This window comes from Rhipicephalus sanguineus, chromosome 1 (genome assembly GCF_013339695.2).
Source record: "Rhipicephalus sanguineus isolate Rsan-2018 chromosome 1, BIME_Rsan_1.4, whole genome shotgun sequence".
Taxonomy (NCBI): domain Eukaryota; kingdom Metazoa; phylum Arthropoda; class Arachnida; order Ixodida; family Ixodidae; genus Rhipicephalus; species Rhipicephalus sanguineus.
Genome location: NC_051176.1, coordinates 332,271,199 through 332,284,807, shown reverse-complemented (window position 1 = coordinate 332,284,807; position 13,609 = coordinate 332,271,199). Strand labels below are relative to the sequence as shown.

The 13,609-nt window shown below is 42.3% G+C and overlaps 1 protein-coding gene across 4 annotated transcripts in view; it reads left to right on the top strand.

Moving 5' to 3' along the window:
- The window catches only part of LOC119379546 (formin-binding protein 1), a 214,201-nt gene extending 201,479 nt beyond the window's left edge, over window positions 1-12,722 (top strand). For all 4 annotated transcript variants that reach the window (XM_049412015.1, XM_049412013.1, XM_049412012.1 and 1 more), the window contains exons 13-15: window positions 3,660-3,814; window positions 5,070-5,266; window positions 8,842-12,722. In XM_049412015.1, the coding sequence (XP_049267972.1) occupies window positions 3,660-3,814; window positions 5,070-5,227 (313 nt within the window). In that variant the 3' untranslated portion in view covers window positions 5,228-5,266; window positions 8,842-12,722. The remainder of the gene's footprint in view (window positions 1-3,659; window positions 3,815-5,069; window positions 5,267-8,841) is intronic.
- Window positions 12,723-13,609: the final 887 nt, after the last annotated feature.

The window sequence follows — 13,609 nt, the reverse complement described above, 5'->3', positions numbered from 1 at the left end:
GGTTTCTCATAGAAACCGCAGCAGCACCCTCATAGCGACTCGTATTGAAGCCTGTGTATGCCAGTGCCCTAGAATCTGTCTCCTGTTAGAGGGCGGTTGTCCAGCTGGCCTAGAGCGGCTGAGAAGGCTGCTCTTTGAGAGTTGAAATGGGCACATTCACAGAGAAGGTGCGTGCATTTTGCTGCACCAACAGAGCTCACAAAATACGGAATTGAAGTGTTCATTATACCATGAGGGAGCTTATTATCAAGGTACAGCTTGCTAAAACACCCACATACACGTGCGCGCACACACGCACACATACTCAACTGCACACTTTTTTAAAATTGAGCCATTATCGTCGTTTTCTCATTTTTCTATGATCTCTTTTGCCTCCTCCTTCTCTTTAACCACAAAAATAGAGTAGCAGGCCATAGAGGCAGTGTTGTACACGTTCCTCTGAAACAGAAATGAAGGCTTGTTCCTCCTTCCTTCCCAATCTTGGAATGAGTTCCCGTTACAAGTTCCTTCAATGCAAAAGGAATGCATTCCAGTTACTTTTAGAAAATTGGAACGTGTCGTTACTTTTACGTTACATTTGAATTTTTAATCAAAATATAGTGCCGGATAACCCTGAGGCGAGATAAGGTGAGCAATTTAAAGCTAACATCGAGCTACATATATTTTACGAATTTGACATCACCGGCAGTAGGTTATATGTAAATAAAATGAATCTAAAGAAACGCTTTTAGACGAATTTTTTAGAGACCATCGGCCATACTACAGACATGTCTAACTGCAACTTTCGTGCTTGTCTATTACAAGCGCAACACATGGGGCACTATCCAAGTCAGTCTTCAAATGTACCGTCATAATACTGCGCTTCAGATATTCAAACAAAAATTCCCACACGTGCACTAATATAAATAAGTTTCTTGCACAGGAAACCACATCGAAAAGAACAACACATGGGCGTTTAATGAGTGCTGATTTAATACCGCACTGTGAGTAGAAAATAATGTCCAGGATACATATTCGCAACTTAGTCAATCCCTTGCAGGGCTGGGCAGAGATACTCACAAAAGTATACCGGAATACAGATATCGAAATACATGAACTGGAAGCCTAAAATACAGATACTGAGATACATTTGCCTTTAACGTAACGGGATATTTCGGAGATACTTTTGCAATAAGACGAAAAAAGTATTCCGGAATACAGTTACAGTGATCAGATACTGGAATACTTTTTTTATTTGAAGGATGCTCATACTACGCACAACTTATTAGTGCAGCATAATGTTGTAATTAAAGTTACAGCGCATCGAAACGTTCAGTTCATTTATTTATTTATTACAGTACCCTCAGTGCCATTAAGACATTGCAGGGGAGGGGGTGGACAAAGTACATATTAGTAATAATGACATAATTACAAGTATTAATTGCAATAAAATACACTATTTCACAGTAACAGTAACAAGGATTGGACACCGAAATCGACATATTTGGCGAACAAACTAAGCTATGCTAGAAATAGCACACTTTAAGCAAATCACTCGAATCACTAATGAACACCAGTGAATTGAGAAAAAGCACACATTTATTTTGAAGATCTGCTTTGCTGAGAAGGTTGCTGTGTAGGCTTCTCAAATAGGCTGTCTTCTAACAGCGTCGGTTCAGCCTCAGCACAAGACGCAGGAAAGAAAAAAAGTCTGCCTACCGCTGAAGGCGAGCACAAATTCGTGTTATAGTGAATAAATATCGCCTTCATAGCCGGATTGCCCTGCAGCGTGGCGGTATCTCTTCTCGGGTGATCTAGATACCGAAACGCTTCCGCCCTCACTTGGGTTGTTCTGACTGTTGAGAATCCGAAGTCTGTCCCCATCTTCGGAATCCTAAGCCGTCTGACCCTGTCGGCTTCAATGAAGCTGTCACCACCACCGACGCTACCAGCACCCATTTCAGAAAGCCGCAACAGGCGAAGTCGGCTCCGGCGGTGGGGGAGCCTGCTACCACAAAGACCGTTTCACGCATGTAATCAATTAGGAACGCACCCTGACATTGCAGAGGTAGCTGAAAGCGCGTCAAAGATAGCCATCTTCTAGTCACTTCCGCCGCGACTACGGGAACTGCTTTTGGAAGTGCCGCCGCTTTGAGACTGAACACACGCGAAGCATTGCAAAGCCTGTTCCAAGGCGGTATCCGCGCGGGGGGTCGCGAAGTAATGGCTTGCCACCCCGAAAAAAATTAGGCGTGCTGCACTGACCTTGAGAGACAGCGAATTTCGTCGGCAGAAGCCGACAACACTGCCCCCGCGATTCTGCCGTCTGCGGCGTCGCGCGCTTTACCACATGGACCATTCTGTGCTTGAGGGGAAACCATCGCCGCCCTATCTGTCGGCGACTGGCGGCGCGCCTTTGCTTGTATTGGCACAAAAAAGAAAAAAAAACGCCATTCCCCCATTGAAAACACGCCTCAACTCATTTCCGACACAAAAGAAAAGAATGTAACGAGATACCCGTGTCCTGCATAGTATCGCGATACAGGCGATACGTCGTAAATGTATTTCACTACTGAGATACAAATACATTTTTCAAATGTATCTCGATACAGAAATACAGATACTCAAAAGTATCTCTGAAATACTATCGCGATACTCCTGTATCGCGATACTGCCCAGCCCTGATCCCTTGTTTGCACTCACCAAGAGCCGCATCTCGATGTTGGTATCCGACTGAGAAACCTGTTTTCTCATCAGCACTTCGTTGGCAATGTCGAAAAACCCGTTCCATTAAGTGCTTGAGGGTTCTGCCGTGTTGTACACAAATAGGGACAAGTCAACCGTGGTCGTAGGGGCGAGGGCAGGCTCAGTGGATACAACAAGAATGTAGCGCTGGATGTATGCGTATCGTTTATTGCATGACAGAATCGCGCAAATACGCAGCCCCCCCCCCTTCCACGTAAACACACACACACAAAAGCTACCTTCGAGTTGGCAGAACAAAGAAGTCGCCAAGGTAAAAAAAAAATTGCGTGCCCTTTCCTGGCGGCAGCCTTACAATGGGGTTCGGTGATTCTCGAATGTCAAGTAAAAGTTCTCCAATGTGTGTCTACACTCAAGAACGGCCCGTGATTGCTGTCAGACTGGCTCAGACAAAAAGAAAAAAAAAATCCGCTGTTCCTCCCACGCGTGGTCGGTCTTGACATCGCGTGCTTCCCTGCGCCCCCAGCGGGCGCCTTAAAGTGAAAACCAGGATGCAGCATAGTCAAGTGGCAGGCGAGCAGTAGATTCTTGCGCCTCACGCGGTCGCCCATCCACCCTGTTCTGCATGATGTGCTGTGTGCGGGTGCCTGTTCAATGCCGAGGAACGTTTACAGAAGGAACGCCGTTGCCTATGCCGTTCCCTATGCTGTTCCAATGTAAACGTAACAAGTTACCGTTAGAGTTCCACTGATCCTCAATGGAACGGTGGCGTTCCTCCGTTCCTCCAAAAAGGAACTAGTTCCTGGAATGTCATTCCTTGGAACGCCGTTCTGTACAACACTGCATAGAGGTATCCCCACTCAGCCAATCTATCTGCATTTTTCTCTCAATAAACCTTCTCACTTTTAGAGCTGAAGGGAATTTCGGGTATTAATAGATCTTTTCATGCTGATGTACCACTGTACTCTGACCAACAGCACAGCCTGCCGTCCTGAAAGTGGCCTTGGAACGAGTCACACAAGCATCCCTGACGACGATGGGGACTTTGAAGAGAATGGCTATGAAGTGGATTCGTTTGAGGCAGAGCTTTTGCCAGCTCTGGGTCGAGCTGTGGCCATTTATGCTTTCGATGGTAAGTGCATCTTTTGAAATACTTTCATCAAAATTTCACTTCTCAATATGGAACTTTCGTATGCATCATTGTGTTGTGCTGGTTGTCTTGCAATGAAAGATGATTTAACTACAGATACTAGCCGTTTTGGATTCCATCTAATCATTGTTAGTTGCAAAAGAAAACAGAAAAACTTGAGAGCTTAATCCTTTCAGGCGTGGCCTATGAAGAACTGTCTGTAAATGTAAAAACAAGGCAGGAGTCAGGGGAAGATGGAAGCTTGCAATGAAAAATTCGTAAACGGGGTTTGTATGCTGGAACCGACATTTCCACAAGTGGACTTATCATCTTTAAGGCTGCAGTTGCAGCCTTGAAGAAGACAAGTCCGCTTGATGAAGTGTTGGCTCCAGCACACAAACCCTGCTTACGAATTTTTCATGTCCTTAAACGTGTCACATTTACACATTATATTAAGGCACTCAATATTCTATTGCAACAAAAATATGTAAAAGCATAGTATGTTGATTTGTGTTTTATAGTAATTAGTCGTAATTAAATTGTAATTAAATAGCTCTTTATCCTGAAGGCATTCATGTTTTGTTTTTGCATAAATATAATCAAATCACAGGCCAGAAATACAGCGCAATTTCGTTTTCGATTATATTCATTTTGAGCAAAGAAAAATCATACTTTTGACATGGTTTGTGGAAAGCACTAGAGTGCTTATTTAGGCCAGTTGGTACATGTTCAACAATACGAGAAACAGCGTGAAACACGGGACAGTGAATGAGACAGCGCTTGGTTCGTCTCATTCACTGTCCCGTGTTTCGCGCTGTTTCTCGTATTGTGGAAAGCGGCACGTTGAGCGACTCATTGAACATGGTAGTACCATCAGCGAAGTGCTCATATCCAATCCCACATGGCAAAATGAAGTTAAATGAATAAAAATTTATGGTGCAAAAGGTTCGATTCATCCAAACGTCAATTTATCTTGCTATTTCTTAGCCACTAGGCGACACAACTAGCAAAAACGAGTTGTGTACACAAATGCATACAAATTGCAAAAAAAGGGCTAAAATAGTGGTTTGAAACACAAGCCTGTACATTTACTTATGTTATAGTTGCATAGATCCATACTAGCATTCTGCTAAGGATCCAGATGCTTGTAACATGTTTATGTTTGACCATATTTTGTTTAATAAAGTTCAGTTCAATTCAATTTAAAAAGACTAGTAGTTAATGGGTAAATAAAGGCTCTCATCATTCTTGCTTGCAGCCCAGAGTGAGGGTTCTATCCCGATGGAGGAAGGGGAGGAGTTCCTGGTAGTGGAGGTCGACCAAGGAGACGGGTGGACGCGGGTGCGACGAGAGAACCTCGAGGAGGGCTTTGTTCCCACCTCCTACCTCGAGTGCACTATGTTCAACAGCTGCTAGCCCTCCTCTCCTACTTTTCTGCCAGTTTATATGGGCATGGTAAGTTCTCAGAAGTTGTCAATTCAAGCGAAACAAGAGGCTCATTTGGGGAAGGAGCTTTAAAAGGGGCCCTAGGATTCATTGACCTGTTTGCAATTTGAAGAAACGTTAAATGTGTATTTGTGCACCAAAGATAAATGAAAAACTGTAATCCGTTGAGGCCAAACTGACAATTTTCCACATGGCTCGTGAAGTATGTGTTGCATGAGCTGAGCTTTAGGGGTAGATGTTCTCCACGGCTATTTCTGAAGAAGTCATGGGAAAATGAAAATGCAATCATAGCATTGTGCAGGAACAGACCAGTTGGTACTTGTTTTCATTCCAGTCAACATTGGTATTTAGTGTGTAAACAGTCTAGTCGCACACAGTGACCACGACAGCTTGTAACATTGCATGAACCATTCTAATGAACCTTTTAGTGGAAAAAAAACTGCACATACTACATATCAGCTGGCTATCTGTATTTTGCATTATGCTTAATCTCTCTCTGATAGTATTTAGACTTGCAAGCATGGTGTTCACTAGGGCCCAGTTATACAGCTGGTGCTAAAATTGGAACCTCAGACACAACATTGAAGATTACAATTCAGTTTTGATGAGCGATGCAAAAGGAACTGTGTCCTTAACAAACAGAACTAGTCATTGGCAATATTAATAAGAACTGGTAGGACAAGCACAACTGTATTGTATGTTTGGAACAGTTCAACCCAGAATGTCCAAACAAGAATTCACCTCAACAAAAATTTAAATAGCTTGGCAACACTGATTTTTAACCTTGGAGAGTACATGTTTCCCATGTGTATATGGCAACTTTGAGTAATGTGTCATTTAGTGAGCTTCTGGTAATTTGACCCTGATTGGACCCGAAAAATAATTTGAATTATTCAGCAGGTTGAAGTAAGCAAGGCAGTTGAAATGCTGAAACTTGGTGCTGATTTGCTGGGCAGTAATTTGGCCAATTCTAGCCTCTGAATTAAACGCACACCCACTTTTCAGTGGTTAAAAGTAGGAAACTAATGCAGAAATATCATTAGAGCTCCTAAACAGAGTATAAATGTAGTGTGCATCTGCTTTTTTGCAATAGAAATATAGCTCTTCTCCTTTTCTGGCAAAGAGAAAAAAGATGGAATGAGCCCTCCACCAGCCTTTAACAGAACGGAACATTATTTGTGCTTCAACGTTCATCATGATCTCTCAGATGGCTGTTCATTGCCGTGTATGTACCACGACGTGTCACACTGCATATGCTCCTTGTGCATTTTGCATTTCTCGGACAACTCCACAACAATTGCAAATGGGATGGTGGCCAATGCCTCCTCTAGTTCGTCCTACGATGCATGTAGAAATCAGGGAAATGCTAAAAACGTGGGGCTCAACTCGTTACTGCTAGTTTACCACATATACATAACTAATAGGGGTGTGCGAATATTCGAAATTTCGAATATTTTTCGAATAGTGTTTGCTATTCGATTCGATTCGCACTGAAATTTTACTATTCGAACCATTCAAACTTCCCAAAGACAAATGCAGTCAACGTCCGGTTGAAAGTGACCCCTTCAGATTTTCAATATGCTTCACCTCATTACACTCTCGTATTGCGGCAAAGCGGCCTTTCAAGCTCCGTTACGGTCGAACTTAGCCAAGAGACAAAGTCCGGTTGGAAATGGTCCCTGGATTTTCAATATGCTTCACCTCATCACATCCCCGTATTGCGGCAAAGCTGCCTTTCAAGCTCCGTTACGGTCGAACCTAGGCAAGAGACAGTCAACGTCTGATTGAAAGTGGTTTCTAGATTTTCAATATGCTTCACCTCCTCACACCCCCGTATTGCAGCAAAGCTGCCTTTCAAGGTCCGTTACGGTGGAACTTAGCCAAGAGACAGTCAACGTCCGTTTGGAAGTGGTCCCTAGATTTTCAATATGCTTCACCTCATCACACCCACGTATTGTGGCAAAGCTGCCTTTCAAGCTCCGCTACGGTCGCAAATGTATTAACTCAAGAAAACGCTGGTTCCAACATGGAGATGAAAGATGTAAAAGAGTTGGGGGCTCAATTAATGCTGTTTTGGACCTTAAATTTGGGCAGGAAGTCCGAAAAATCGGACGCCGAAGCTTTTTAGCATCCAAAATTTCAGATGCTCTTATATATCGACGTCTACTTGGCAGATTTGGAACTCCAAACTTGAAGGGAGCACACCCCTGTCCGTCACACCAGTTGGCCTTCCACAGCAGTTGAAAGAGGAGGAGAGGCTGAGAAAATGGCATCTCTGCCTATCACGTGTAAAGTGTTGTCGGCAACACTTTGGTTGCACCAAATCATGTACATAAATACAATTCGGCCTCTACATTGCCTCACTCTTGATAAGAAAGACAACTATGAAATATGACCCCACCAGCGCTTCATCAACCTAGCGAAAAGAAACACTTTCATGTTGCTATCTCACAAGAACATACTTAGGGATTCTCTGCAACTTTTTCTGTAATTTCACTTCGAATTATTCGAAAAATGTTTGAGAAATATTCGAAAATTATTCTAAAATTATTCGATTCGATTCGCACTCAATCTTTATTATTCGAATTCGCTTCGCACCCAAAATTTTGCTATTCGCACAGCTCTAATAACTAATCTATTTGGGTGGCAGGCCTGTGGTAATGAAAGTCCGAAAGTCACGATGCTACATAACAACCATTAGAACATTTTCTGTGATGATCTTGTCATGGTAGTGGTATGTGATGACGCTAGCTAGGCTGGCCCTGACAATAGGCAGTCGTGAATGCCACAAAATGCTTTATATGTTATTACAATGCACTTGCAATTATCGAAGCAGATTGTTTTTTTTTTCTTTTTTTTTAATATGCCCATTAAGATGGTATAAAGGCTGTAAGCATATTTACATAAGGTGCCATATTTTAGCTGTTGTTTTCACATAAAATTTTTATTGGGCAGGCAGAAAGATGGGCGTTTCTTGGCGGGAGATGTGTGTACGATTCATTCACTGTCCATTAACCATTGCCAAGGCAGATGCTGCTGCTGCTGCTATTGAGGCGTCGATTGGGTCTGGCTTGAACAATCACAAGGATGAATTATCAGGCAAAAGCCAATATCAGGACAAAAATGACAAAAGTTTGGGGCCATAAAATGTATTGGCACCAGCCAGGACCTTTTGTCAGGATTGTTAGTTCTAATTAATGAGTTCTATCAGTGCTCCTTGGAAGTTTGTGAAACCCTTCTGCAGTAAAATCTTCTGTTCCTCTCAGTAGTTTGCTACCAAGCTACATGATTGGCTAGAGGCAGACCACAGTGGAAGGCTCCAAATGAAATTTCAATTAGGTATGAGAATCGTTGCACTAAAAGTTGGAAGTTCAATCTGTTTTCTGATAAAATGTAGAGGTCACAAGAGCCGCAAGGGTATAGGTTAAGGAGGATCTTTCCATACTAGTGCAAGTTGCCATTTTGAAAAATTCACATCACGATTTCATATTGGTGAAAATGTTTCTGAATTCCCACCATCATGGCATGCCCTGTCGAATATATTTTTTCTCTGCTACTAACAATTGTGCGTATTTCTTTTTCAGGTCCTGTGTTGGTTCTTTTGTGCATTCCTCTTCGCCAGATATGGATCAGACAGGGAGGAGCAGCTCTGACAGTTGCTGCCACAAAGAGAAATGGTGGAAGCCACAGCTAGCTTCGACGCTCTCAGTATGCCCTTTGTTTGTGGTACCAGTGGCCACGTAGGGATTTATCGCCCGTCGCTGCGCAGGGAGAGAGAAAAAGAAGTGATGGGGGGCAGAAATGCACTTGTAGCTGATCCTTCTCTTTAGTCACATGCTCATGTAGGGAGAAGGCTGATAGCGCTGAATTGTATTGAGCGTTTGTATATCTACTAGTTCATATCTGTGTGTATGTACTGTGTGTGTGTGTGTGCATGCAACTACGGACAGAAAGGGAGAAATGTGAGGCTTTGTGTGAACTGTTTACATGGCTGCATTTGAGCTCACTTAGGAACAAAAAAAAAAAAAAAAGCTAAGGCCTGCATATTTAAATGCTTTCTTTTGAAGCACTCCTTTTTTTTCTTAATTGGGGGGAAGGGGGGATGTGTGTTTCGCCATTTACTGGTTTCAGTGATGCCAAGAAGGGCGACATGGTGCGCTTCCCCCAATCCCAGCTACTACTAGTTATAATGCATGATGCAGTTAAGAGATGGCCCCAACTGTGCGCTCCCTTCTGGGTTATGCTAAATTTGTACATAGTTAAGGGAATGTGTTGTTTCACCTTCCTTCTTGCCTTCTGTGGTCGGCTTCCAAGGCAGTCAGTGAACTCAAGTGTCACCACTGATGACATTGTGAGCAGACTTGCTGCAGTAAAAGCATTGCAGCAACACAAACTTCGTGGAGCAGCACCACCTGAAATTTCACATACCCTATCCAAAGCTGATGTGTGCAACTAAAGTGGTACACTGGGTATTGCCTTGTATGCTTTCTGTTTTGTCTATTTATTTTGAAGATGGCATTAGGTTATGCCGGTTTTAATTTGCCTGCAGCTGCCATCTGTCTCCTTCTTATAGAGTAATGAGAAATGACAAACTTCCTTTCGGATGCTTACTGCAAACTTGAGCTGAACCTTTGGCCATGTACATTTAATGGCTTAAATGTCGCTGCAACAGTGAGGCCGCAGCATTTTCGTCATTGTTTCACCAAAATTGTCATTGTGCTAACACTAGCACCAGTGGCACATGTCAATCGGGGAGTGTCTACGCAGGGCTTATTTGGCCACTTTCAGGTATGTGCATGTTTACAAGAATCGGGAATTGCACTTTTGAGAGACTATAATGACTAGCGGTTCCCTGTAGTGACAGAGGCTTCCGAGATGCAGGAATTCCTCATATATTGAAGAGGTTGCATTGAAAAGGAGCATTTTGACTACATTGTGCCGAAACACTTTCTATACTCGTACAGTGTGAAGGTCGCACTACCTTCCAGCTGAAGTGGCCTGCAGTGCATCAGATTGGATGTTGCTGTTTTTGCCGAAGTCAAAAGCAAGTCTCATTGTGAGCAATACCAGCTCAGCCGTGTGTGCACAAGGTTCACATGCTTACAAGCACCACGTGTGGCTTCACTCAATATGCCTAGGTTTTTGGAAACCAAATACTGACACTTGTTACTCAAATGCTTTACCGAGGTGCTAGAAGCAGAGAAAATACATTTGCACCGCTGTTGAACTCTCTTCTGTAGAACTCTTTCTATTTTTGACATCGACTGTATTATGTGCAAATTCAAAGATTATTTTTCCCACATGCTTTCAAAGCACTAGACTTTTTTGCTACTGTGCCCAACTACCTGCAAGGCTTGCAGTCCATCCGGAGTGTGTGTGCGCTAGTGTTTGTATGTGCATTAGTTGTGCAAGAAAGTACTTTCCCTGTGCTGAAATATGTGCGTGCCATACACATACGAAGATGGTGGTAGTACACTTCACAAGAACTGCGGTGACAGTTGTGCGTGGTTGTTGTAGTGTGCTGGGTGGCTGCCTATTATGTCGACTGAAATGAACTTGTTTGCCCCACTCTTGCTAAATGGAACTTGCCACAAAGTTAACTAAGTGCGTATATTGTTCCACCATGCAATAACTGTTTTTTGTGCTTCCTGTATGCGAAGATGACGCTGTAGATGTTTTTTGGTGTTAGCTCATTTGTCCATGCTGTTTCTGCCACTTTGTGGGCTAGTGAACAATTGCTTGCTTAAAATTTCCGTGGGAAGTATTTCTGATTGGACTCATGCCTACTTGAGTTTGACTATGCCAGCATGGTTGATATCGCGAACTCGTTAACGTCAGGGCCTTTGCCTAATCAATGTGTTGCAGGCTGCAGAGATGTATGTACCAATCGATTTGTGAACAAGTATTTTACACTTTAGTTTTCACAGCTTGCCACTAGGTGATCCTTTTTAAAACCTAGAGGGCAAGAAGATGCAGCCTTTGAATGATCAGCTGAAAGTCCTACTAATAAGCCACACAAACACTTTGCAGCTAGTTAGCTAACCTTTTGGGAAGTGGTCTGTACATTTTATGGTCAGACTTGCATTCTGTGTTGTGTGCACACGGGAAAGCTTCTTGGTCAGCATACTGCTAGGTGACGCTGTTGTCCACCATAGATGTAAATATGCGCAAATCTTATCAGGTGGCCCATGAGGTGGGGACTAAGTACTGTAGAGATAAACATTCTCATTTATTTTTTAAAACAGTGTGGCATCTTGCCAAAATGTTTTCTCAAATTATATTTGCATGCTGTGCATGGAATGTAGTTGTCATTATTTGTTGTCTATTTGTTGTTCAATTTTTTTTTTTTTTTTGCTTATTGAAGTAACATACCTAGCTTTTTAAGAGCTTGCGACGTTATTTTTTTAATATAGAGAGTGTTACTACTCTACTCTTCACAAATGGTCCCAAGAGTGCTGGTATTTGTCTGTCACAAAAAACATATCCAAGACTTTTAGTTGCTTTCTAATTTCTTGGTTCCTTTTGCCTTGATCGCGATCAGCAACAGGAAGACAGATGGAAAAATTTGCAGCCTGTGCAGACTTCTCCTGCTGTGAGTGACTTAGCAGATAAGCTTCGCTGATTCTGTGTAAGAATCCAGTCGCGCCTTATTTTGTTATAAGATTCTGTGTTGCATGCGTGGAGCTCTTTTTATTTCTCAAGCAGAATTACTCCCTTGTGTGCTCCTAAGAAGCCATGGAGGCTTGTTGTAAGGAGTGCACTTTTCATTTAGTTACAGTGGCTCGTTGTTTTCTGTTTTTAATTAGCATGAGAGAGTGATCATGTGTGAATGTATAGTGCGGCAGTCTTTGAGCTACATATTTTTATGTCTAATGGCTGGCGCTGTCATCAGCAGCGCAGTGTCCTGAACAAACGACGTATTGTGTAACATTTATGTAAATACAGAAGTGTACTTGTCAGTGACCGAGTGTGTGCAACCCTTGCAAAGCCACACAAATGTATTCATTGCAAAAAACTGTGTGCCTCTCCTTCCCTTAGTATCTGTTTTCAGTGCTCTGTTTCTTTGTTGTTGTTTTTTTTTCCAGCCGTGACTTTATGGTGGGATATTTTAGTGTTTCCTTAGTTAAGTGTGCCCTACATAGTATGGTGGCAAAAATGTGTTTAAATGATGTCTTTAAAGTATTAATGTCTCATAATGAGTCAGCAGCGTTCAGGGTGTGAAGCTAGCCTAATATGGGAACCTGGATGACTAAATGAAAGGTGTTTGTGTTGTGCAAGAGAAAAATAAAAGCGCCCGCAGATTGTAGTAAAATGAATGTGCATGTGAGCGAATGGTGAAGTTGCCTTGCTGCTGTGATTTTCCTGCCGCCTCTTTTTTTTTTTTTGTGCATTTTCTTTCCCACCCAATACCTGTTGATGTCCCAGCTACATTTATGAATGACAATAAAAATTGTTGACGTATGTGTCTCTCGCTCCTAAACACGAGGTATTTGGTGTGCTGCATGCAGAAACAGAGAATGATGACCTTTCTCTATTTCTGCTGAAGCGCGTAAAGATCATTTGTGCTAGTGCACGCACGCAAAAACGGCAAAAGCTCTGTGCCATGCTGCTTGTTTTGAGGAGTTCTTGCAAGTGCCCAGTACCTTGTTTGGAAACGGTAAGCTTTTTACAGTATTTCTTGCAAAAATTATTATAGTGTGCAAGAATCTGGTACATCTTCAAAAGTGCACTTAGTGAACACAAACGAAAAAGTACAGGACATAAGGCAACGTTTTTCGTTTGTCTGTGTTCACTAAGCGCACTTTTGAAGATGAATCAACACCAACAAGCCCACCTTATAGCTCTCCTCAAGAATCTGGTTGATAAAAAACACATTTTGCCGGTTTGTTCCGTCAAATTTTAAATGATCTACTAAAAACCTTATAGGGGTTTCTTACTTTAAATTTGTGCCTTAAAATTTTTCAGCTCTCTTTCTTACCATCAGGAAGATTCTCACTTTTGGTCTGTGTATGTGTTAAATGCTCTACGTGAATACACATTAGTCACAATAGTACTATGATACACAAAGTTGCAGCGTAACCATTCATGTACTGCATAGTAGACCTGAAGCAAAGATAAATGATAAGGCTGGTGCAAAAAGTTATTTGCAATATATTCATTGCAAGTACTGAGAGTAAAAAAACTAATGTATAAAAGATCCTGCTCATGGTTTCCATCTGCTTAAAACCATAGAGTTTTATGCTTAAAACCACAGGATAAATTGTCTATGCATTTGTTGCCATGAGCATTATTCGTAGCATAGTCTGTGCTGTGTGGCAAAGCCATGGCTTACGAAAATGCATCCATTGTGCA